Here is a 27,309-nt window from a genome sequence, read left to right as displayed (position 1 = left end):
CCTTTCTAAACTTTCTTGAATACGTCCCCTTATCTCCTTTGATACTGCCAGGGCCCTGGTGCAGGCCCTTATCTCCTCATGCCTGGACTACTGCAAAACCTGTTGGCAGGTCTGCCTGCCGTAAGTCTCTCCCCAACTCCATTCCATCCTCCACTCAGCCACCAAAGTGATTTTCCTCAAGTGGAGGTCTAACCATGTAACCTATTCCCCCTACTCAAACTCTAGTGGCTCCCTATTACCTCCAGGATCAAATATAAAAAACAATGTTTGATCGTTAGTGGCTTCTCAATTTGGGGGAAATGATAATGAGTTCAATTTTGGACATGTTGAGTTTAGTGATTCAGTTTGAGATGTCCAACAACAGATGGAGATGTGAGACAAAAGTCTGTCCCCCATGCCTGGAAGGCATCTTCTCTTCACCTCCCTTGAACGAATCCCACCTTCCTTCCAGTAGTGAGCTGATAGCATCTAAATTCCTTAGAGAGTAAAGATTGTTTCTTTTCTGTTTGCTTCTGTATCCCAAGCACCTAGCACAGTCCCTGGAATAAAAACATTGCATGTTTAATAAATGCCTATTAAGTGGTTGGTATTCTAAAGGCTTCTCCAGACTAGGATGGTTCTTGACATACATTTAGATCAGAGGCAAACTCCAGGGACCTTTATAGGTGTGACTCACATAAGCCTTTATGATTCTTACGTTCCACCCCTGGCACTGGTCGAGAACCAGCCCGAGCTTGGAGGAAAGGGATCATCATTTGAGGAGGCTCTTTACCCCTTAGCATTCAGCTATTTGCCTGTGGGGCATTTCCCCCTGAGCTATCATTTGCATTCATAGTTAAATACTTTGGGCAGTTAGGTTGGTGCAGTAGATAGAGCATCAGGCCTAGAGTCAGGAAGACTTGAGTTCAAATCCAGTCTCAGACGCTTAGTAGCTGTGTGACCCTGGGAAAGTCACTTCAACCTGTTTGCCTCAGCTTTCTCTTCTGAAAAATGAGCTGGAGAAGGAAATGGAAAATCACTTTAGAATCTTTATCATGAAAACCCCAAACAGGTCATGAAGTATTGGAAATGACTGAACAACAACAACTTAGATACTTCAGTTGATTTCATATATCCACATCCAATCTCTAAGTCAGTCTGACCACTGGAATATTAACTCCTTTCTCCAAGTGTATAGATGTTAAGTAAGCCATAAGTGAAAATTAAATTCTGGTCACTAAGGCTCCAGGACAGGAAATAATGAAATATAGTTTAAAACAGGCCCACCACACTAAAGCAGGCACTTCTTCAAATCTCTGATCCTCACTGTCATCAGATGCCTCATGGTAAGGAGTCAACTAATCAGCATGGGAAGTGCTGCGGTATGACCAAAAGGGAGCCCTTGCCATTTGTGCACTCCATATCCCTTGGCACAAATTCCCAAGGCTGGGATAGAGATGGTTTGGATACTGTCTGTGAGGGATGAGGCAGCCTTGTATGTACACAGAACTTAGCTCCTTAGCTAGAATCAGAGGATCATACAGCTAGAGCCCAAAGGGACCTCAGAGGTCATCTGATCTAACCAGAGGTCATCTGATCTAATCCCCTTATTTTACAGGTAAGAAAACTAAGCTTCAGAGGTTAGGTGATTTGCCCATGGTCACACATGGAGGAAGCATTAGCAGTGGGATACGTCCTAAACTTCTGGAGCTGAGGTTCTTAACCTGAGATCCTTGAACTTTAAAATTTTTTAATAACTGTTGATATTTTGATATTTTAAAATGTTTTGACAATGTGCTGGTTTCCTTTGTATCTTATGTATGTAATCCTATGCATTTTATTTTGTGAATTCAGAGAAGAAACTACCACACGGGTTCATGACACAAAAAAGATTAAGGATACCTGACTTAGCGCAGAGGTGTCAAACATTTGCAGGGCAACTGGGCATGAACCAGGTTAAAATGTAATTGGGAAATATTTAACAAAATAAATCAAAATACTATCAAACATACATAGTGTTAACATGTGGTTTTCTAAGTCAACATATATGTACCAGCAGGGAATCCTTATATATGATTTACTGACCTAGAGGGTTTTCAAAGGCTATACAAGTTCCAACTAGGCCCTCCCAGGCTGAAAATGGCTCCAATACGGAAACAGTGATAGACTATGTGTACCATCTTGGCAACATCAAAAAGGTTCTTTTAATTTTAATTCTTTTTTCTGGCCATGGCAACTCAAGAATATGGTAAACTAAGGTATAGACACTTTGCAATAATTCTTTTGAAGTAATGAAAAGATATTTGTAAAATGCAAGTCTTCCACTTGATATTATGAATATAATATTCATGGATAAGACTAATTTTTAACCCCAATTATCAGTTAAGAATTAAAAATCTTTATGAGTTCAACCATTAGATTTCAGTAAGTTTACAAAGCACATCAAAGTTTGTAAGCAATCTCTTAACTGACAAGTAATAAACACAAAGTTAAGCTATCAAAGTAACGCAAATTTTGTCATATGGTAGACGTTTTCCACACCTTATTACTAAATGCCAACTTGTAAAACTCAGGCTTTTGTAATAGATTTTCAAAAAGAATTCTTACAAATTATCATAGTTCTGCTATTTTAAATTTAGAATTTAATAAGCATAATTTACTGATTGAGATAATTATGACTTTCTGATTGAAAAAAAGCTTTCAAAAAGAAGAAAATTCTTTTCTTTCTTCATGCTTTCCTACACCACCCCCTTCCCTGATAACATAACCTGACATTCATTTTTTTCCTTTCCTACAGCCCATCAGCACAGAGTACATGCAAATATTGTGTTTAGAATCAATTTGATACTTTATTGAAAAACATCTTGTGAAGTCTCTCTTTTTGTTTTTTTCTAATTATTTCATGCATCTATATCTCACCTCTACTATATGCTTTTCTTTACCTTTCCCAGAAGACTGTAATCTTTTTGAGGTCCTGAACTCTGTATCCTCCATAGGCATACAGAGGATGTGGTTCAGTCATCCTCGGATTGTTTTACATTTGTATCTATCAATGTAATATTATAGCTAGAAAAGACTTGGGGATCACAGGATCTCAGAATCAGAAGTACCTTATGAACATTCCACACTGGAACTCCTCTACTGTGTCCCTAACAAGTGCTATGCTTAAAGATTTACACTGTTGACTGCTTGAGGCAACCCATTCTCCTGTTTGGCAGCTCCAATTAATCCAAGCCCAAATCTGCTCAATTCTCTTTTATCCATTGAATTCTAGGTCGGCCTTAGAGCACCATGCTAGGGAAAAACCCAATCTCTCTTCCGTATGACTAAGGAGCCATGCTTTTTGAATGTGAGTACTCTCTTCATCAATGCAGACTGCATCCCCTTCTATGACTTGGTAGGCAATTTTTCAGAATTGCTACGGTAGAACAATTCATCATCCTGCGGCCAACCTGGTAATGGGACCTCTCCAAGCTTAGCTAGGTAGGTCACTGGATGTCAGACACACCATCTATCACCGGCCCCATACTTTATGTCTTTGCAGCTTGGTAGGGCCATCACTCATTCACTGAGTTTCCAAAAATACAGGGTGCACATCAAACTACGCAGGCGTCTTCCCCCATCTTACAAACACTTACAAGGAGTACTTTCTTCCTGCTCCAGTTTCCATCATTTCCATCTCATCAACCATTTCCTCCATTGCAGTTAAAATCAGAATTGCTGTCTCCTCTACTTTTCCGTTATTTCTCCAGTTTTAAATGAAATCTCCATCTGAATTTCTCTAAAATTCTGAATACTAGACAAAATCACCCAGTACAATCATTTTAATGTTTCTGATGAGGAAATGAAAACCTAGAGGGGGGACCTGATTTGCCCTAAATCACACAGCTGATAAGCAAACTCAGGTGTTGATGTAAGTCCAGTGCTCTTTTCCTTTTATTATGGTGCAGCATTTAAGCAGGAAAAGCAATTAGCTACATCGTATCTGTTTAGCTTCTTCCTGAAACAAAGGCCCGTCTTTTTAATAACAATATTCCTCCAGGCAGTGCTATGGATGCCTGTGAAGCATGGAATATCCCAGTCTCTGAAGAATTTCAATTACAGGTCACCCAAAGGGCAATGGAAAGATGTATGGTCAACTTGATTAAGCTGTAGTATCTTGCCAATGAAGAATCATACAAGAGAAGCAGCATAAAATACATTATTAGAGCAATGTATAAATGGAAAAGGGACATGGGCAAGCTATGAGGTGGGAGTCAAAGGGGGAATGGGATGCAATCTGTATCCTTGGAGGGAACGCTCAAGTTGATAAGATCATAAGATCTTTTCAAAGCATTTGTCTAGAAAGTCATGTATCTCCTCCTTACCACTCATACTACTTTCATCAATTCTTGCCTGATTTATTCCAAAATTTCCTTCCAACTCGCCTCCCTTCTTTGGTTCTTTCCATGTAAACCAATGTATCCTCCAAATAGCTGCCAAATTAATCTTCCTAAAATACAGATCAGACCATGTTACTCCCCAACTCAAAAGTCTTTAATGGCTCCTCATTGCCTGTAGGATGAGGATTGAAAATCCTCAGACTGACATTTAAAGGCCTCCAATCTTCATTTCCCTCCACATCCTCTACTCCCCCAGTCAAATTAGCTTTCTAGCTACACTCCATACGTGACACCTCTCTTTTGTATAAACAATTCCCCCATTTAGAATGCACTCCTTCACCTTCATCTTCTATAATCCCTGACGTCCTTTAAAACAGAACCCAGGTGCCACTTCTGACATGAGGCCTTTCCTGATCCCATACAGTTATTATTCCTCTTGAAACTATGTACATATTTTGTGTTTACTTATTCATGTATATGTTGCTGTACTTTGCCAATAGGAGGTAAAATTCTTGGGGGCAAAAAGACTTTTTCTTATAATAATGGAAAGAGCAATGGATTTGCTATGGGAAGATCTGGAATTAAATTCTGCGTTGGAAACTTAACTTTGTGACCATAAGGCTTTTCCTCTCTAGGCTTCAGTTCATGTGTAAAAGAGGGGTTGGACTACTGAATTTTTGTCTTTGGGGAAGAGAACAAGCATTTATTAAGTGCTTGCTATGTACTAGGCACCATGCTAAGTGCTGATCTCATTTGATCCTCATAATAACCCTTTGAAGTAGGTTGATATTATTATCCCCACAGTTGAAGAAACTGAGGCAGAGAGAGGTTAATAAATGACTTGCTCAGAGTCAAAAAGCTAATAAGTGTCTGAGGACTGACTAACGGCACAGTGCTATAGCCACTATGCCACCTAGTTGCCTCTTTGTATTCCCAGTACATAATATCAGCCTTGTACATAGTAGGTATTTAATAATTGTTTGTTTAATTGAATAATTAAAGCCATGGTATTAAAGTTCGGTGGCACAGAATTTATCTGGGAAATCTTACAAGTGAAGAGCTATCAGAGAAAAATCAGAGATTCTGAGTGATTAGACCTCTCTATTTAATAATAAATTTATTTTTATTTTTAGTTTATAACACTCAGTGCCACAAATTTTTGGCTTCCAAATTTTCTCTCCCTCTCTCTCCTCCCCTCCCACCCCCCGCCCAAGATGGCATGTAATCCAGTGTAGGTTCCACATACACCTTCACTTTGAACTTATTTACATAATAGTCCAGTTGTAAAGATGAATTATAACTAATGGAATGAATCATGAGAAAGGAGAAACGAAACCAAAAAAAGAAGAAAAAAAAGAAAGCAAAAAGTTTGCCTCAATCTGCATTCAGACTCCATAATTCTTTTTCTGGATGTGCATAACTTTTTCCATCATGAGTCTTTTGGAGCTGTCTTTGAACCTTGCATTGATGAGAGGAATCAGATCTATCAAAGTTAGTCCTTATGGATACCATGTATCTGTAATCATGTATAATGTTCTCCTGGTTCTGCTCCCCTCACTCAGCATCAGTTCATATAAGTCATTCCAAATTATAATGAAGTGGGAAAGGGACTCGTTTGTACAAAAATATTTGTAGCAGTTCTTCTTGTGGTGGCAAAGAATTGGAAATCAAGGGGATGCCCATCAATTGGAGAATGGCTAAACAAATTGTGGTGTATGAATGTAATAAAATACCCTCCTTTTCATGAGTCTGGCCACACAATTTGTCCCAAGAATCTTATAAACCAGCATTTCTCAAACTGTGTTCCCTGAAACTCATGGTCCCCCAAAGCAGTCCATAGAATTCTGTGAAATGAAAAATAAAATGGCAAACCCAGCAAACCAATCTACTTTGCTGTCGCTGCACAGAACACGTTTGTTCTTCCTATGTGGGAGAGCCATTGTAGATTGTTCGGTATTGATTTAAACAAAAAAATCAACCTAGCTTTTTAATGGTAGAGAATAACAATACACTTAATGATTTAAAACACATTATCAGCTGACTGACCATAGGTGTCAGCAGAATGCAGGTGATGTGAATCAATGTTTGTTTATAGTCCTGTGTTTTTTAAAAATGTGAGACAGAAGTGTTTTAAAATTCATTATGAATAATAGGAAGTTTGAAAAAAAAACAAAATTCTGATGAGGAAACAAATATCCACAAACTTCACTCATATTAAATCCCAAATACATAAGGCACACAACGATAATGATAGTCTATTGTACATGTGACCATATTAAAAAAAATCAATGTTACTAGAAAAAATTATGAAAGCATTTGTAAATAAAACATTAAATTTAAAAGGAAAACAAAAACACTTTATGGTAAAAATGTGACTAAAACACTTACCAAGACAGTGGTTTACGAAAATAAATGTGAAACAAAAACCACTGGGAAACATTTGTAAGGTGAACTATTGCCACAATTTTGTTTCCATTTATAAAATACCCACATATCATGTCAGCCAGACTATATTAGCAAACAAACAAATGCTTCTACCTGGGTTGTTTGCAATAATGTTAGATTTGGAACAAACTATTCTGAAAAGATAAGGTGTTTGTTTCGTTTAAATTAGCGTCATCTCATTTGGTTCCAATGAAAGAGAGTTTTGAAAAGACTGGAAATGATTTTAATATATGGTTTAAACCAAAGTTTTTGTTTATAATGAAGGGTTCTAAAAGAAAGTAAAATGGAATGGCGTATAAACAGAAGGACTAATTTTCTTTCCCAAGAAAAAATTAGCATATTTACTGGGGTGGGACACTATTGCATAATCACAGGACTTGGGAGATAGATGAGACCTCAGAGGCCATCTAGTCCAACTCACACATGAAAGGATCCCCTATTGCACATAACATAGCGAACAAGAGGTCATCCAGCGTCCCATCATGATTGTGGAACATTGCATATACTATCAGAGGCAGTCAATATGTTAGTTCTTTGAAACTGCTTTCCCTCCTTTCTCTTTTATAAAAGCTATATTGTTGCAAGTACAGCTCACTGGGTTATGGGAGAAGAAAAGAGATACACTTGGAAGTGAATGTGATGGGAAAACTTACTCCACAGAATTGTTGTGTATGTATTGATGTGAAAAAATGCTATGTTCTAGGACTCCTGGCCTGATGCAGATCCTTATCTCCTGCTTTAGTCCCTGTTTTGGCTAAGTAATTGGCTACATTTTAAATAAGAACAATCAATGGCCAAATAATTGGGATTTGCCTGTCCACCTGTACAAGTAACACCAGGCAGCATTTTGGATACAGTTGCCCGGAGGCTATTTCCAAATATCAGGAGATACAGCACTGCCCCCTTCCCCCAAGTTTTTTCTTCCATCTGGCACTATTTCACTCCCTAAGCAGGCAACAGAAAAAAACAAAACACTGAAGTTACTGTTTTTAAAGTGTCTGATCCATAGCTGAGTACTCAACAATCTGCCTGTAGTTAAGTTTAAACCGCAATTTTCATACTATACTTATGAGTGGTATTTAAAAAAAAATTAAAGGTATTATACCTGCAAGTCAGTAAAGGTAACACATGACTCTGGCTTCTAAGAAGTACTTATAATAACAGAAGAAAAAGGAAGAAAATGCTACCACACTAATGTATGCCCTGGTAAATAAACTTCAATACTAAACATCAACTAACGGCAGATTTATTACTTTTCTCCTTAGTCAAGTGATTTAAAGTCATTAGAGATAAATATGGTATAATCCTATTACATTCATCTTTCCTGTATCATCTGCTGAGACTGGCCTGCTAACTTAATTAACACACAGGAACACATAAACACCAGACAACAAGAAGCTGGTAGAGGTCAAGCTAGAAAGAGACTAATCCCTGGGAACAGAATTACTTTAAACAACAAAATTAACAGAGAATTGTTGTGTTGATAAGCTTTTAGGGAAAGAGTTACACGCCTTCAGTAAACTGGCTGGGCTTTTTTCCTCAGCTTAATTGCTGAGAAACCCAATCAAGGCTGTCAGACACTTGAGAAATCTGGCACTGGTAGATCTGGACATCAAGAGGGTTCTTCAATGCTGAAATTCAGACATGCCAGTTCTATGAGGAAACTACAGTAAACACTACTTTACAGGGCCCAGAAAGTTCTTAACAAAACAAAACAAAAGCAACCCTTGTTACCTGCTGACTCTTAATTGCCATGTGAAAGTCTCCCATGAGGAAGATTTACATGAACTGATGCAAAATGCTGAAAGCAGAATGGGGGGGGCGGGTAGAGCGGGAAAGAAATTGACAAAATAATTATAACAATGTAAATGAAAAGTCTCACATCTACCACATTCTACCACCACCACCACCACCACCACCAAACCCTGCTGAAACTGAATTATGTGCTATTATAATGACTAAATATGACCTTGAAAAATAAAGGAGAAAAACACACAGACCTCCTATATATACTGTAGGACTTAGTTGATATGGTTAGTTTTGCTGACCTGCTTCTCTCTACCACCCCTTCACCCCACCTCCATCTTTATAAAATCCCTGTTATAAGGGATGGTTCTTTTTTTGGGGAGGGGACAAGAATAAATTTTAAAATGAAAGTAATATAAAACAACCGATATTAATTTTTTTTGTCTTCCATGAATTAATTTGCTCCAATTTGACTGAAAAGATGGAAAGATCCCTTCCCCCCAACCTCCAGAGTGAGGCCAAAGTGCAAGGTTAGAGTGCATAAGCAGCAGTTCAATTCCACTCAACGTAACCAGTATTGATTAAGCCCTTACTTCTGACAGATGCCATGCTTAGGCACTGGAGATACAAAAAGAAACCCTGCCTTCAAGAAGCTTCATTCTACTGAGAAATAACAACAGAGAGATAAATAAGGAGAAGACGTAGACAAAGTCATTAAGAATGAGAACACACTAATAACTGGGGGACCCAGCAAGGGGAAGGGCTATATTGGCTTAAGCACCACAAAGCAAGAGCCCAAAAGAAAGTTGACTGTATCCTTGAGGACTGTGCCTGATTGGTGCCTACAACATCAGCTGGGTGTTTTCTATCACATCAGCCACCCTGGCTCAGGATACAGGAACTACTCTTACATCAAAAGATGGACTATCTGATATTCCACCATAGGCTACCTTAGAGAATAGTCCCCTTAGTAAAGGAAACCTCACCTCCTACTCCTTTCTTCAGAATTTTCTGAATCTTTTCTTCTACAGAAAACACAGACTCTGGCCTCATCTAGGCTCTTAAATTCCTGAGTATTTCAGTGATACCAGGGTCTGGGAATTGTCAGCTGGCAAAATCTAATGGTTGTTTCTTTTCACCGCCAAGTTTGTCCTTTTCTTTGCAATGAGGAAAAATTCTGAGAAGAAAGCAACATAAGGAGGTTCTTGATGAAAGCTTGCAGACTGTAAAGTTGGGAAGATTTTAGGCTGATAGATTAAGAGCTGGAAGAAACCTTTAATGGCCATCTAATCAAACCCTGTCCTTTGACACTGTGCCTGGCACATTGTAGCCATTTAATAAATGTTTACAGACTACTGACTTTGAGAACCTGAGGTTAAGTGACATGCACATGGTCACACAGGTTACTCTAAGTCACTGAGGTGGAATTTGAACCCAGATTCTGACCTCAAGTCCAGGATTCTTTCTACCACATCATATATTCTACCAGAACATCCACTATAGTGAACTCAAGAGATAGCTTTTTTTCTGGACAAAAAGATCCTTCAGTGTTGCATTTTAACTAGCCCTTGTTTTCCACTTACCTGAAGACCTAGCATCAAAGAAATAAATGAGTACGAAACACAGACTACTCCTGACAATTAAAGAAGCAGAGAGTGGAAAGAGAAGACATAAGCACTGTCACAATGCCAGAGAATATAGGAATTAGTTCATACCCACGACGTAGTATGGTGTAGCAAGTAGAAAGAATGCTGGGCTTAAGAGTCAAAAAGACCAGAAACTGCTGCACCAGTTACTTGTTGCCTGTCCTTAGTCAAGCCAGTCAACTTCTCTAGGCATCAGTTTGCTAATAGAGAAATGCACAGAAGACCACATACCTAACTCAGAGGGTAGTTGTGAGGTGCAGGTGAGAGAATATATTTTGTTAAGAGGTTTGTGTCCACAAAGCACAATGAAAATGTGACTACTGTAATAACACTTGGGATTGTTCTTGACATCCCAAATATAGGGCACATTCTCTCTTCCACTGGTGGAAAAGATATGGCTGAATAGACATTCATATGTGCCCTAACCCACTGGAATTCTGAATAAAGCAGCTTTCAATAATTGAGCGTGCTTATATAATTTGATATTGTTCAAACTGTGTAATTCCAACAATTACAAGAGTTAGGGGAGTACAAAAGAGAACAGGAAGGAAGGTCTGGGTGGGCAATCAATGTACCCTGGTAATAACTGACTTGGTCTCTTTAAAATACCACACAAGTGCAAACTATTTTCTCTACCCCATTTCCTATGTAAATACCAAAAACTAATAGAGAATCCTCCTGAGGACAGAAACTGTCATTTTGTCTTTGTATCCCTGGCATTAGCATAGTACCTGGAACTTAAGAGTAGGCATTTCAGAAATGGTTGAGGAATTAAATTGAATTGAGCAGGACATTCCAGATGCCTGGCAAAAGTGGTCAAATTTTGGAATCAGAACATTTAAGAATTGAAAAGGACCTCAATGGGCATCTAGTCCAATGCAAATACCACAGGAATTCCCACTGTAATATACTGACACGTGGTCATCCAGTCTCTGCTTGAAGACCTCCAAGAATGGAGAGCCTACCTCCTCTTGACACAAATCATTCTATTTTTGGATCTAACTTTTAGGAAATTTTCCTGAAATCTCCATTACTACAGCAATGGAAACACTGAAGGATATCAAATAAAAAATTAGCAGTAAATCCCCTCCCCCCCAACTTTTCAACTTGCACCCAATGCTCTCTCCTCTGGAGCCAAATAGAACAAAACTCATTCTTTCTATGCATGACAACGCTTGAAGGACTTGAAGAAGGACCCCATGACCCCCTGTGTCTCCTTTTCTCTAGGTCAGTTCCCTAGGACTAAAAGATATCTTTCCTTACCATGGCTTCATACAGCCCACTGCTCCTTTAAGATGTATCTCAAGCAACACTTTCCACATAAAGTCATTCCTGGTCCCCTCCACTACTAATGGCTTCCTTCTGCGGGCTTTTGCTTTAGCAAGAAGGAGAAGTGGAAACTACAAAAATGGTGGCAATTCAATATCCAAATGTTCACATAATTTCTCCTCTTCTTGCCTTACTATCATCTCATTTTCCTAACTATATTTCAAACTCCGTAGAGACAGATAGGAAAGGGAGATAATTTCCTGTTGGAAAAAATCAGAGAAAGTTTCAAGGAGGAAATACACTTGAACTGAGCTTTGAAGAATTGGTAAGTACTGGGTAGGTGGAGTTGTGGGAAAGGAAGAGGGAAAAGAATGAAACAAAAGAATGGAAGAAGGGTATGGGGGTATGTTTGGGAAAAAGAAAGAAGTACAATTCGGTTAGAGTACTAGGTTGTTATTATTGTTCAGCTGTTTCAGTCATGTTCTACTCTTCATGACTCCATGTGGGGTTTTCTTGGCAAAGATCCTGGAGTGGTTTGCCATTTCCTTCTCCAGATCATTTTACAGATGAGGAACTGAGGCAAATAGAGTTAAAGTGACTTGCTCAGGCTCCCACAGCTAGTAAGTGTTTGAAGCCAGATTTAAACTCAAGAAGATGAGTCTTCCTGATTCCAAGCCCAGTGCTCTATCCACTGCACCACCCAGCGGCCTCATTGCAAGCATAGTTACAGACAGTTGGCACTGAGTAAGAAAATCTGACAAAGAAAGCAAGAATATGGGCAGGAAGAAATGGAGAAAGGGCAGAAAGGAAAGTGAGAATAAAGAAAGAAAAGATAAAGGAAAGAAGATAAATAGGGGAAGGAAGGTAGGAAGGAAGAAGGAGACTCAGGAGAGCAAGGAAGGGGGAGAGTGAAGGGAGGCAAGCAGGTGAAGAACAAGAAAGATGGAGCGGGGAAAAGCATTAAATTTATCCATTAGGAAGTGAACAGCAATCTGTGTATCTCTCATAACATCTAGTTGATTTTTATGCACATTGTTAGACACTTAAGAAAAGTTGCTTGAATGAATATGAGCTAGTGTGCCCTAAGCTACCCTTAGCACTGCCCTGGGTTCATGCCTTTAAAATCCACCCTTGGCAGCATACTCAGAAGTCTCCTTAATGACCTCAATCGATCTGCTGACCATTTTTCATGTCTGCATTAACTATTGATGAAGGGAAAATTCCAAATTTGGAAATGAAGCTTTCAGAAGTAGGTCTGATTCCTGTTAGCAGGACCCCAGGATCCCTGACACCATCTCATAGGTTTGTGTCCTTTTATGCTGACTGGACACTCTCTTGCTCACCCTTGGACACTCTTTCTCACTCTCACCTTGGAATTGCATTTTGACTGCTATGTCAAGAAATCTATACATATATATGCACATATACATACACATATGTATAGACAAACACGAAAAATAAACTCCATGTAAATGAAGTTACACTTCCCTAAACTTCCAAAAGCCAAAATGCTAATTTGCTATTTTTAACTTTTCATTACTCACCAAGGACAAACCATCTTCAGAAATCTGCTCCAGTCTATTTATCTGTATATACATATGTATGTATGTGTGTGCATGCATACACACACATAAATCACACACATTTGGAGCTATCAGGCTACTGAGACTAAACTGCTTTTTACCAATGGAAATTACTACATAAAAACCCAATTACTTTATTAATACCCACTATTTCTCCCTCCTCCCACCCCCATGTGGTTTTAGAAGGAGTAAGATGAAATTAACATTTTTGAGGGGAACGGCACTAAAATGGTTAAGTGAGACTGCGTGTGAAAACTTTCACTCACATAAACAGATAGACACTTTAGAGCCATTGCCCAACACGTCCCATTTCATGGAATCTGTCAAGTCTTTGGCAACACATGAAAACAAAACCCAGTAGTCTGAAAAGTGAACAAGGTCACTTCACTGAACCAAAACTCTTGGGGGCAGTTTAGGAAAAGCACAGTACAAACGGATTAAGTAGGGATCGGTTCTAGAACACAGGGGTAAGTCACAAGAGTACTGTCAAATGGCTCTAAGCGATCCCAGCACATCACTGGTCCAACTAACTGCTCCTTATTCCTTATTCAAAAATGGGCAGTAACCCTCCTGTCCTTGTAAACTAGCTGGAGGGAAAGTAACGCTACTCTCCTCCCTAGGTCACAATCAAACAAATGATGGTGGTGGAACATGCATAATACTTTAAGGTTCACAATGTTGCACTTTAATTCTCAAAAATAACCCTATGAAATAACTGCTGAGTCTCTATCCCATTGGATTATCAAGTTTTAGTGTCTTGACTGGTTGACGTTCTCCCCCAACTTTTTATTTCTCCTTTTTTAATCCCTCTTCCACAATCACATAAGTAGTTTTGTTTTTTTAAATTAATAGGAATGTGAATTTTGGGGGAGAGCTATTGGGATTTTTTTTTAAAAAAAATAAGCTCCCCGATTAGCACAACATTGTAACTTGAAGATGGGTGAAAAGCTCATGATTAAGGTTAAGTCAGATATTTAAAGATAATTTATGACCCGGAATATTTGTTGTCACATATATGGTCATTACCCACATCATTACTCACATGTCAGATATTTAGTATTCTTCCCTGTTGCACATCAGTGGTGTCAAACTCAAACAGAAAGAACTGTCACTAAATTGCACATAAGGATCCCTGTGGGCCACCTAATGACTTAAAAGACCACATATTAACATTATCTATAGTCTACTGTATTTTTATTTATTTTGTTAAACACTTCACAATTACATTTTCATCTACATCTAGCCATGATTTGACACCTTTGATGTACATCATTTCAGCACCAAGTCTTTTAGCCTCTGTATCCCTGTTATGAAAAATAAATTATTTCATTCAATTTTACTCTGAAAGAGCAGTAAATTCTGACCTTTACACTAACGTTATATCTCACTGTCCCCTAGAAATTAATATGAGACTACCTGTTGGAATGAAACCTTTCTCTGTCTCTCTGTATATCTACATCTACACACACACACCCTCTCCCTCTCTGTGTCTGTGTATGAATATGTGTGTGTGTGTGTGTGTATGTGTATAGATATAGATAGATATATCTAACAATATACACAAATGAACTGAAAATCATTTTCAAAGGCACATTTTTAATTAAAAGCAAAGCTAGATGGTATTACACTTTAGAATGTATATTAAGGAAGAAAAAACTGTTCAACACTTTGAGTTGGGGCATGAGCCTGCTAGAGATTTATTGATTAAATTGTACTAATTCTAAGCAAGTCTGCTTAGAGGCACAGAAATCCAGAAGTGCAGTTTCCCTATGCCTTTGTAGACTTCTCTGTTCAAGACATTTTTGACTTATAATTTTATAGAGTTCAAGAAAACAAATAATTACATTATCAAAATCAAACATGAACCAAGTCTAGGCAACAGTTTTGATTCCAACAGAACAACAATCACAACTTTTGGGGAACGCTGCAGAATCAGTTTCCTAAACAACAATTCAGTTCCTCTTTAACTACCTCCTCTAAGGATTCTTCTTTTAACTTGGTCAAAGATGAACTCAAGAAGTACTTTATTAACTGAATTAATAAATGACATCTTCCTTCTCTTAATCTAATCATTACTTCCTGGGTTTAATAGGCTTTTCTCTTTAGAAACTGGTTAGACCTTTGATAGAATGATATGAAAAGACGTCAGTACAGGATGGGTGGTTTCTGAATTGATAGCTAAAGAAAGGTGATATCTTATTATTATTTTACAATGTGTAGCATAAAGAGGCAAAGGATTAATGTTAAGTATGCTTCCACAATAGTAAAATCATGACTATGTAGAATGAAAGGGTAAGAAGTAAAAGAAGTTTCCCAGATAACTGAAAGTTAAGCAGAAATCCCTTTATGCTATAGCTCTCAGATTGAAAAAAAACTTTCTAAACTGTATTTCAAACCTGAATAAGTATAAAGTAGGGGGCAGTGCCTTATAGTAGGAAAAGTGCTAAATTTGGAATGAGAGGTCTAGGTTCAAATCCAGCTTGAATAATTACAAGTGACTTAGGCCAATCCTTTAACTTTTCTGGGCCTCATTTTTCTCATATGTAAAAAAACCTCCAAGAAGAAAACTTATTCTTTTTGATCTCCCTAGTTCCCCAGATTAAATTTATCATACATGTACTATATATATATATACATATATATGTATATATATACATATATATACATATATATATATGTATATATATATGTATATATATACACACACATAACGTATGTATTTATGGATATTTTCTTCCTCAAAGAATTCAAACTAGAGAGGAACTGTTCCATTTGCTTTGTTCATATAGTAGATAATTAAAACATGTTTGTTAATTGATAGTATTGTTGCTGGGGTGATTTAAGTTAATCAAAAGTTCCATTAATTGTGTTCTAATTCACTAATGTTTTCCTTCATTGCTCTTAGGATGACACTAAATTCTTACTTATAGCAGCCAATGGAAACAGCTTCACTCCCAGCAACAGATATATTCTCCTGCAATTCAAGTATAAATGGAGGCTCCTCCCTTCCTGATTTCAGAGTCCTCTCAGTTCTCTTAACACAGTATGGCAGACCCCACTCCATACAAAACAAGGGCCCCAGCCTCCACACTGGAACAAAAGCTTGGTGGTTCTAAAATTAGTGAAGCTATTTTAGGATGACTGAGAGTTCACCACTCCAGTCCAACGAGAAAGCTCATTAACAGAAACATCTGAGCTCACGTAGAGCCCTCGTGAAAAGAAAGATGCAGAGGAGAGCTTTTGCAAGGTAACAATTTTATACAAATGTCAGCTGGTAACAGCATTAGTTAAACAGTGCAATAAAAATGGGTTGCTGTCAACCAGAATGCCATCTTCAACACCCTCCCATGCTGCTTCATGAGAGCCATGATAACTCAGGTAATGATGACTTGGAAACTCTGCGTGATCCTGAAGTGCCTCTAAATTATAGTAAAAACACTGAAGTGTATTGAGTCATTTTGTGTTTAAGCGTATTTTATGACATTTCTAGTTTTTAGTTGTGCCTGGGTCTCTCTATCTCAACCAGTCTGGAAGGGTAGTGGCCATTCACGGACCAGTCCTGATGCTGATTGTTACAGAAGACTTTACCTACTTCATTTTTCTGACCTGGTTTATTTCAGGAAGCCTGCTGGTTCTGCTCTCCTTAGAGTTTCACAATATTTGTGCTGGACCAAAGTGAACACTGATTAGCTTTAGACCTACTACAGCTCAGGACTCCCAAACTCAAGAGATCTACCAGCCTCAGTGTCCCCAGATCAAAACTAAGCATGTACCACCATACCTGACTAGACTATTATTTTTAGAAGGTAGCTAATCCATGTTTACCATCTGTATTTCTAAAACTAGGAGTTGAGACCCACCAGACCCACTCCTGATTATCTGGGTGACCCAAGCATTATTTTCTCCACCTGCAAAATGGACATGATGATATCTACTCTATCCAGAATTGTAGGATCTGGGTCAAAAGGACCCTACCTCCCTTAGCAGTCATTAAGTCCACCCAGTACTACAACATGACCACTGCTCAACTAACCTTTGCTTGAAGACCTCTAGTAATGGGGAAATCTATTCTCTCCTGAAACAGTCCATTCCATTTGAACAACTATGTTGGTTAGGAAGCCTTTTCTTGCTACAAGTCTAACTCTGCTTTTCTGCAACTTCAAATTCTTTCACCCAGTTCTACCCCATGGAGCCAAGTAGAACTTTTCCAATTCTTGTTCCTCATAGGACTATTGTGTGAAATTAATAAGTTACTATATGTTAAGGTATGCTTTGTAAACTGTAAAAATCACTCTTGTCCACTCTCAGCCACTGATTCAGAGTATAAATGATAACTTTCTACTATCTCTAAAATATATGCCTGACTAGTATATCTCAATCCACAACCACACCTGGAAAAAAGTTTATTATACCTTGATTGAGGAATTCAATCAAACTCAATGACCCAAATATTCTCTGGCCACAGACAGATCCACTGATCCCACACTCTGCCTTATTGTAACCCTTCCACCAAAGTCACATCACAATTTGGTATTATTGATAACTACCAAACTTGTCACCTCACTACCTCTAGAACTACTATGAAGAAACTCAAATATTAAAATTTCTGTCTTTGCCCCAAGAGACTTAAAAGCAAAATTCTGAAGACTCACCAGCAAACACATCTCCATTCTGGTAGTTTTTCCCCTTCTGTGCTTCCTCTTCATTCTGAACAGTGGCAACATGCTTGGCGGAGGCACAGCCCATAGTCTCATTCGGTCAGCTCCAGCCTCGCTGAACTACAAATCATCTCTACAGACACAGGCACATACTTTTGTTTTTTTGAAAAAAAAAGAAAAAAGAAAAAAAATCCACCTTCCAGCTCAGTTGGCCAAGAGGCTTCTACCTGCAAAAAGAGAAAGGTAGATTAGAATATATGAAGCCACCAAAGCACAAAGCTCAGTATCTGTCAATGACTTAAATCCATGTATAGCAACAGTATGTAGCAGTAGAGTAAAAAAAAATAAGACTTGTATGATACGGGAAGCAGGGGGAAAAATTCCAGTTTAACAATGGTTTCATATGGGAAAAATAATGATTTAGGCTCTTGTTCCAGCTCAGCTACTTACTAGGAATGAGACTTTGGACAAGTCATTTAATTTATCGAAGGCTTAGTTTCTTTATCTCTATGCAAAATGGGGATATCTGCACTATCTATATCAGGGCTGCAGTGAGGCTTTAATGAGATAATGGATAAGAAGATGCTTTGTGAACTCAGTACAAGAACACTACCCAAATGTAAAGTCTTATTAATTCCCAATTTCTTAACTTTCTTCACTACTTTCATCAATGGGAGTATTCCCTCCATTGAAGCACATCATATGTGGTGGAAGTCTTAGAGTAAATGGCATTTATGAATTGCTGTAGTGAAAAAACTATTTTACCAGCGAAGAAACTAAGGCCTAGAAAAGTTAGGAAACTTTATTCAACTCACAGTTAGTAGCAGAGCTAGGGACTGAATTTTGTTTTCCTGAAATGTGTCCTCATTTCCTGACCATTCCTTTTTCTAACATGTTTTATTCAACGCAGGGAAGATTAATGTCCAAATACTGCTTTCATCATGTCATTCCCCTGCTCTCTTGTGTCTGGTTTTCAAAGTCCTCCAAAGAGATGCTGTATTTTTTATTCACCAACCTTATTTTCTACTACTCTTTAATATACATCTTTTACTATATATAGTGAAGCCATCCTGTTGCCTTGCCCCACCAACAGACCATGGTCATTACTATCTTGAAGCATTTCTTCAAGTTGTTCCTTTTCTCTAAAATGACCTCTCCACCTCTTCCTTCATCCCTCTGCTTCTTTTAATTATAACATTCCTTCCAAAGTCTCTTCAAGAGCTGCCTTCTCCATGAAACCTTTCTTAACGACTCTAGTTCTCATTGATTTTCCTCACTGAACTTCCACAGTTCCCATAACCTATACTACAAAATTTAGTGCTTGATCAAGTACTATCTCATATGGTTTGCTGCTCCCTAAGCTAAACTAGAAGCTCTACGGGGGCAGACACTATTTTAACTTCTTCTGCATCCACCACAGCACTCAGAATTACAGTAGCTACTCCAATAAACACATGATTGACTGATAATAATTTGGGGATATACTTTACTTTCTTCTATTTCCTAAAGCTGTATGGATGTCATGTTTTGTGGCAGTTCATTTATCAAACAAGATGCCTTTTGAGGATGAAGACAAGACCTTCTGTCTCCTGACTTCTACCACTCGTTCACTCCTAAGGAAATCGTCAACAGAAATGGGCCTGAAGCATCAAGAGAAACATTCTGTCTCTATGCAAAATATAAGGAGATCTCACTGGCCACTAGGATTGACACAGGTGTCTCTATGTAAGAAGAGAATGAATTCTAACAGTGAAGTTGTAGAGCTCCTGAAAGGCCATGGAGGGACAGATGGTGAATATGAATAGGCTGTACCAGACCACAGAACATTATAATCAAGGAACTATGAAGGAGAATTGTTATGTAGGGGATGTATCAAAGCAAGTACCAAAGGAGGAAGAGCGGTTGGTTGCGCAAGTCAAGAGCAAAAGATAAAACAACAGACAGCCTGAATGTTCCATTGATTTCCTCAAAATGTAAGAACCTGCTGCAGAAAGCCCCCAAGATGAAATTTGGGGATGATAAATTTTTGGTATGAGTCTCATTGGAAGGATGGTAATGGATGGGTTTCTACCTGACTAAGTGGAGGAAATACCCACATCAATGAGCTCATAGATCTGAGTATTTGAGAGTTTTGACAACACACTTCATTAAAATGTAAACTCCTTAAAGGATAGGATTTTTATACTGTTGGTTTTGTTATACTGTTACATTTGTTATATTGTTGGCTGACTTGATATAGTGCTACTTAATAAATGTCTTTAAAAGTAAATTGAATAATCAGGAACTTTGTTACCAAAGGGAAAAAAAATAGAGAATATATTCTAGGACCTAGAATTGGGTACATTTTTTCCCATTGATATTAAAAGACTGTTCTAAATACATATTTACATAGTTCCTAACTAGACTGCAATTCTACATAAAATCACTTTCACCAAGTAATTGTGTTTATTTCTCCCAACCTCTCTACCACCAAACCAGTCCTTCTTTTCTCCTATAGAAAATAACATGAAGGTTAATATAGTCAAGACCCTGATGATACCTCTACTGCTCAGGGATATTAGGCCTGTAAGACTCAGGATTCTCCCCACCTTCTACCCCCCCCCCTCAATTTTTTAAAGGCCATCAATAGACAATAAACATTTATTAAGTACCTATTATGCGCCAGGCACATAGTGTACTAAGTGCTAGGGATAAAAAAAGAGGCAAAAGACAGTGTCTACCCTGAAGGAGCTCAGAGTCTAAAGGATGAGACAATAAGCCAACAAATATGTATAAGTTAAGAAGGATTGGGAAAGGCTTCTTGTAAAAGATTGGATTTTAGTTGGGACTTGAAGGAAGCCAGGGAAGGCAAGAGGCAGCAATGAGACGGAGGGCAGGGAGGACATACTTAAAAGTTTTTTAAAAATAGATTGGATAATTATCACAATAACTCATGTTTATCTGGTAATTATAGTTGCACATTATTATTCCCAGGAGCAGATTAAAAGAGTTAGCCTAGAGGTGGAGAGGTTTACCCAGTACTTCCCTTAAAATAATTCCATGAAGTAGGTAATGAAAAGATTATTATGCCTCTTTTATAAAGAAGAAAACTTCACACTCAGAGTTCAATGAAGTGGCTTGCTCAGGGCCACAGAACAATTACATTCAGGAAACAAAGATTCAATCCAGTTCTCCTGATGAAAGCCCGACATACTTTCCATTACACCAGATTGTCTCTCAATCTCACTGAAACTCTTCGGTCCATCTCCTGTTTCCAAGGCTTTTTTAAAAAAAATGCAGAGAGATAACTGATCTACCTGAAGACATTCTAGCAGCAGGGTTTTTCTAATTCTACTGCTTTTCTATTTGATGGCTCATTCATGCATTTTTATACTTCTTAATTCAGAAGGTGATGTAATTTAATGGTACTTAATGGATTATGTCTCCTAATCAGAGGCACATATGATCCCCGTGACAGATCAGTCTCTTTCCTTTCTAGTGTCTTCTCCACAGCAGCTGCTCCTGTACGATGCTCAAAGAGAGCCTCTGAAGATATTCTTGAAGAATCTGTCCCAGGGCAAAGCAATCTTAAAGATGTTCATGTAAAAGAATTTTCAAAGCACTCTGCTAAGAGGGAAGAGGCATGAAAAGAGATGAGAGGACAGTGGGAAGGGTGCTGAATTTGGAATCTAAGAATCAAATATGCCTGCTGCCAGTTCCTGGCTGCATCACCTCAGACAGGACATTTGATGTCTCTGGGACTTAGTTTCCTCAATTATAAAATGAGGTGTAGGACTGAGCTCCCTTCCAGCTCTGTATACTGTTTAAGTGATCAATTCTGAGCAGATTTAGAACAGAATTCTAATACTAAGTCGAGTTGGAAAATATATTCCAAAAATCTATTTTAATTAATAAATCTAATATTAATCTAAACAATTAATCTAATAATAAATCTAATATTAATCTAATATTCTTATTCCTATAAAAGGGCTGCTCCAGATGACTGAAAGGAGAGGGCAATGACCTTTTTAAAATAGGATTTTACAGAACCACGGAATGAGGGCTAGAAAGACCCTTAGAAGTCACCCAGTCCAATTCCCTCATTTATAATTGAGGTAACTGAAGCCCAGAAAATTGTTCTTTTGTTTGTTTGGTTTTTTTTTGTTTTTGAAGTTAACATATTGCATTTGTTACAACCTTAAAAGAGTATAAGATGGTATATAAGAGATTCAGGGTTTTAATCATATTTGGAAATATTAAAATTTGATGATATCTGTGGAGTACAAAACAACAAAATAAAAAAAAGTTTAAAAAAAAAGAGAAAGCAAACAGGGACAGAGGCCCACAATCACAGAAATACTGACAAGACTGTGAGGTCTTCTGACACTAAACCCAACATTCTTACCACTGTCCCCTAGTCCTAAGTCAAGTTATACGAGGAACAAGAAGTTGTAAAATCTGTACCACCACTACCCCTCCCCAAATGAACTTGGAGTTAGTTTAGACAAGAGGAAGAAAAAGAAATTCTGCATACAGGAGTCCCCAAAGTTTCACAGGTCCACGGGGAGATAGTTTATGGTTATCAGTTGTCCTAATTCTCCCATACACCTGAGCAAGTCAGGATAGGAATCACATCAACTCACCAGGCTGAGAGCCTGAAGCCTGATCCCCAGTGGCATTACAAATAAGGCAGCTGCCCTGTGTCTCTCACAACAGCATAAAAAGGATTAGAAATGCTGTTTCTTCACTTACTGCAATGGACTCGTATCCCCCTGATACAACCTCTGTGGCAAACAGTTATGTTCAGAACTGTTTGTCCACCATAATGAAGATAAACAGAAAAAAATGTTATGAGATAGAGGAAGCTTTTTTTTTTGTTTCAGATGCTTTGGCATTTAATTAATAGAGCGGAAGGCTGCTGTCAACTCATCACAGTATCTGACTGCATTTTGGAAGGAATACGAACACATGCACATACATGCATACACACATACACACACACACGCACAATCGAACAAGGTGGGGTAGGAGAAATATAATGCATTCTGTATACACATCTTGTCATATCACTTTTAAGATACCATCAACCTCTTACCTAGTTCAAACGTGCAGAAAAGCCATTATTCCTGACAGTCACTCATTCCAAACCTGCCTTACCTAACAGTGCCCCTCAAGATGCCAATATGCCAGAAAACAGAAACATTCTGAAGGAAACCCCTTCCATTTCCCATGTGCCAGAAAGTGAATGAGCGAGGCAGACTTCACACATTGGATAGAGAATTAGTGGTGCGATAAAAAGCCAAGTGAGAATAAGGGTAGACCTCTCTTCTTCTACTTTATCATCTTCTCAAAATAAAGAGATTTAAAAAGGAAAAGGAAACTATTAAGTTTAAAACCAATAAGTTTTTAATGGAAACCAACAGAAAACTTGAAACCTTTGGCTAGCAATCCCCTAAATTCTTTTCTATGCTCCAGTTTCATGTTAAAAACCACACATGAAATTACTTACACAGCAAACACATACACACATCACTCAAAAGGTCAAAGCCCACAGCTAATTTAATGGATTATCTTTTCCCATCTCTGAGCACTACTCTATCCCGAAAAATGTGTTTTGCGTGTGACAACTGGGATGTGTGTGTGTGTGTGTGTGTGTGTGTGGTGTGTGTATGTATGTATGTGTGTGTATGTATGTTAAATCACGATTAGTTGCAAACCTTTGCAACAGAATGAAAAAGGGACTGAGCATGGGAATGGACTAAAATAATGCACCTGTAAAATATTTCTAAGGGAAATACCTCAGAAACAGTTTTGTGGAACTTACATAAAAATTTTAGTAGAATTTCTTTCTTAGGCCTCCTATATTTTTCTCAGGCTGATAGGGACAGATCACAGGCACATTAAGAAGGAAAAATGATTTGATTTATTTCACAATTTTAATTTTTTCTACAAAATTTAGTAGCTGCATTGATACTCCTTTAAATTCATATTCTCCCCAACTCAGAAATAGATGTAGCTTTCACTTTTTGAAGATACATACTTGACATTTTAAAGCAATACACTATTTTAAGTGCTTCTCAAATTTTTTACCTTAATCAGAAAACTGACTAGCAATCTGGTTATTTATTTAGCAAACTTTAGTTGGAGTAATGGTGAAATCACTAAGAAATGAAGCATCTCCAATCCAACAGGCTCCTTGTAGATATCTGGGGAATATATTTATACTGCTTTTTATATTTTAGCCACTGATGTATTTCACCTATAGATAGAGGAATGCTTATAGAATATTCCCAATCAACACCTCAGTGAGAGCCTGCTTCCACTATAAGGTTTTCTTCTTACTGTACTATTTCCTCAGTCTATCTCAAATCAATGGAGGCTATACCCAGAATTTTTTTTTTCTAAAGACTGAAGAAATATTTTGGTCAAAAACGTTTCTTTTGATCTCTACTCCATCTCTTTCTTTGTATTTGTCTACACTGCTTGCCTTTTCCCAGCTCTATTCTAACCCACTCTCCCCCAAATAAAAACTTTTATTCACTTACCTTCCTAAAACCCAATACTTTTTAAGAAAGGTAAGGACCTGATTGTAAATTAGTAGAATGATCAGAGATCAGATCTCCATATAATGCTGTTACTCCAAGTATTCCATAGGATCTATGAGCTCATCAAATAACCTACCTCCAACAGTGAAGACGGCAAGTCATCTATGCTGAGCCATCCCAAATGACTCATTCCTATCAATTTACCATATGGAACCCGTTAATCATACTAGGGGTCCTTCTCTGAAGTCTCTTGACATTGTAAGAGTACCAATGGAGTATGTAGCTACCAATCAGTAATCTTTTCCTTTTGTTGAATCCTCTACCCATATTATCTCATTTTTAATTACACTTTTCATTGATCATATCTTTTACTTCACATCTCCTGCCAAGTTCCTCCCCCACCCTTTTTTTTCCCCTGCAAGGTGTTAACAGCCTGCTCATACCCTCCAATGCCATTTAAGCAATCCTGACCTTTAATCCTTTGGAAACTGTCATTGTCCATAGACTTGTAGTCATATAACACTTCTGGAAGAATATTGGTATTGAAAAGAGGAGCTTTGTTTCAGGGAGAAACTTTGGGTCACAAAAACAAACTAGAGTTTCCTAAGGCCATCCACCCTGTTTTCCTCTTCCAGTTCAATTCACTACCCAGAGTACTGTCCATTCGCAGTGAGTACCCACTACCTATCTTATCTAACCATATACACATATTTCTGTGTTGTATATATGTATGCATGTACGTATATTTACATATACAATGCATGTACATATACATGCACAGTCATAGTGAAGTTTTAAGCTACTAAAGTTTGAGGGAGTTAGGTTGTGTTATGTGCATGTTGCTTTCATGATTATAGTCCACGGAATAGTCATTCTTTATCCAATTAATTTTTTTCTGGGGAGATAGTTTGGCCAAACTCTTTAGAATGGTTATGGATCTCACATAGGAGGTGTCGTTGCAATCTTCTAGGGCTGGTCATTTGACTTATGGTGGTGCAGTGAACAGAGAGCCGGACCTAGAATTTGGAAGAACTGAATTCAAATCCAGTCTCAGACATTTCCTAGCTGTATGACCCTGGGCAAGTCACTTAACCTGTTTGCCTCAGTTTCCTCAACTGTAAAATGGAGAAAAATAGTACCTATTACCCTAGGGTTGTGGTGAGGCTCCAATGAGATAATATTGGTAAAACACTTAGCATGGTGCCTGGCACACAGCAGAAGCTTCATAAATGCGATTATTATTGGGTATATGCATATTATGTTGTAATGTTATAACTAGTATTGACAAGAAATTTGCAACACTAGTGTTTTTACCCCCTTTGGTCTCAATATTTCTAAGTTAGGAATGGGCACAGAGAAATTTTTTTAACCAACGGGCCATTTTTATATAACATTGGGGAGAAGAGAATGAACAACATATAAAAGGAGAAAACTAGGAAGACATTTGACCTTTTTGAAAAAAGGCTACAGGAAATATTTCTATTTATATGGCATACTGAGCAATTCTACTTTCCCCTAATTAGTCATGGACCTTTTTATTTTGCCTAGAAATGCCAAAAATATTGTTAAAAATTCCTTGTGATCATCAACGGCAAACCTTCTGAAAAATAAACAATGATGAACCCTATAAAGAAACAGTAAGCCAAAAAGAATACAAATACTGCATGGGAACATGAAGATAGAAAAAGAAATCCCCTAAACTCAATGGAACACAAAGAGTTAGGAAACAGCCATCAAGAATAGAGTATAGCCTCATTATTAATAGATCATGAGCAAAGCACTTCTTTCTGTTTCTGATTAAAAAGGAAAATCATGACAAGATGCCATCTAACAGCTCCTTTCTTTACTGAAGGAAGTGCCAACATCTAAGTACCATCAAGTAAAAATATAAATAACTAATCAGTCTGTTTGACCATCTGGTCTACTTAGCAGTAATGAGTGTTAACACAAAAGCTTCCCAAGAAAAGGACTTAATGTGTTTTTCAGACTTCGGGCTTCAGTATCCTTGGGCTACTGTTAACATGATTACATGTTATATTGTGAGTGTTAAAAGCCATGAGGGTTGGAGGAGCGGGAGGGGGAGGAAGATGTCACATATGGCAGGAAGGTAACGTGGAAGAGCCAAGTTTATTACAGAATATAGCCATTCTTCACACAACATTCATTTGATAACAGAACAACAGACAATATGTTAATAAATCCCGATGAGTACGAATACTGGATAAGGCAAAGTCTTACTTGTGAGTATTCGTTCAAGAGTGAATGAATAAATGCTAAAGGCTGTTTAAATTACATATCTGTGCTTATTCACATAACCATGACATCATGATGTTGCCTAGAGAAGACCTACCTGTATGTTTGTTCAAAGGTTTGTGCTTAATTATTGGTTTCTAATTTAAAAGAAAAATTGCATTCTTTCAGTTTAATCACGTAATTCTCACTCAGCAGTAAACCAATTATACCTTTGCAAGACAGTCTATAAAAGATCAAGGAGCCTTATGCTGTGCAAAAAGGGATTCACAACAAACTGTAACAATTTCAGCCACAGGGGGTTAATTTCTTTTTTATTATGATGGGAGGTAAATAAATTTAGGTTTATCTCATCTGCTTCCCTTTCTCTCTTTTCTTTAAAAAGAAAAGTTTTTAAAGCACTTTCTTCCCTTAATAGAGCTAGTGAAAGAACGGGTACCTTTCTTGAAGCCCAGCTTCCCTCTTTGGAGAAAAGAACTTTGATCTGGTATACTAAAACTACATTTCTTCCACCGTCATCTTGTATACACAAGTTTATGTCTAGCTATTTCTGTGGTAAAAAGATAAGTAAACACCCTTATAAAAGCTATTCCCCCAAACTAGTTTGAATGGCTATGGAGGAATCACGCCATTTTTTACTTTGCTCCCTTGCGGCCATTCCTGACATACTCCTGAGACTCTCTTCATTTCCTTTTAAAATTTCCACTTCTACAACTCTGTATAGACTAGAACTCCTCCCTCCCTCCCTCCCTCCCTCCCTCCCTTCCTTCCTTCCTTCCTTCCTTCCTTCCTTCCTTCCTTCCTTCCTTCCTTCCTTCTTTTTTTCT

At 37.9% G+C, this 27,309-nt stretch overlaps 1 protein-coding gene across 2 annotated transcripts in view; it reads right to left on the bottom strand.

Annotated features, from left to right (window-relative positions):
- C4H1orf21 (chromosome 4 C1orf21 homolog) overlaps positions 1–27,309 on the bottom strand; it is a 282,105-nt gene that overhangs the window by 154,240 nt on the left and 100,556 nt on the right. For both annotated transcript variants that reach the window (XM_036754798.1, XM_036754799.1), the window contains exon 2: positions 17,703–17,935. In XM_036754798.1, coding sequence (XP_036610693.1) covers positions 17,703–17,796 — 94 coding nt within the window. In that variant the 5' untranslated portion in view covers positions 17,797–17,935. The remainder of the gene's footprint in view (positions 1–17,702; positions 17,936–27,309) is intronic.

The sequence above is a fragment of the Trichosurus vulpecula genome, chromosome 4 (genome assembly GCF_011100635.1).
Source record: "Trichosurus vulpecula isolate mTriVul1 chromosome 4, mTriVul1.pri, whole genome shotgun sequence".
Lineage (NCBI taxonomy): Eukaryota > Metazoa > Chordata > Mammalia > Diprotodontia > Phalangeridae > Trichosurus > Trichosurus vulpecula.
This window is presented reverse-complemented; position numbering and strand designations above follow the sequence as displayed.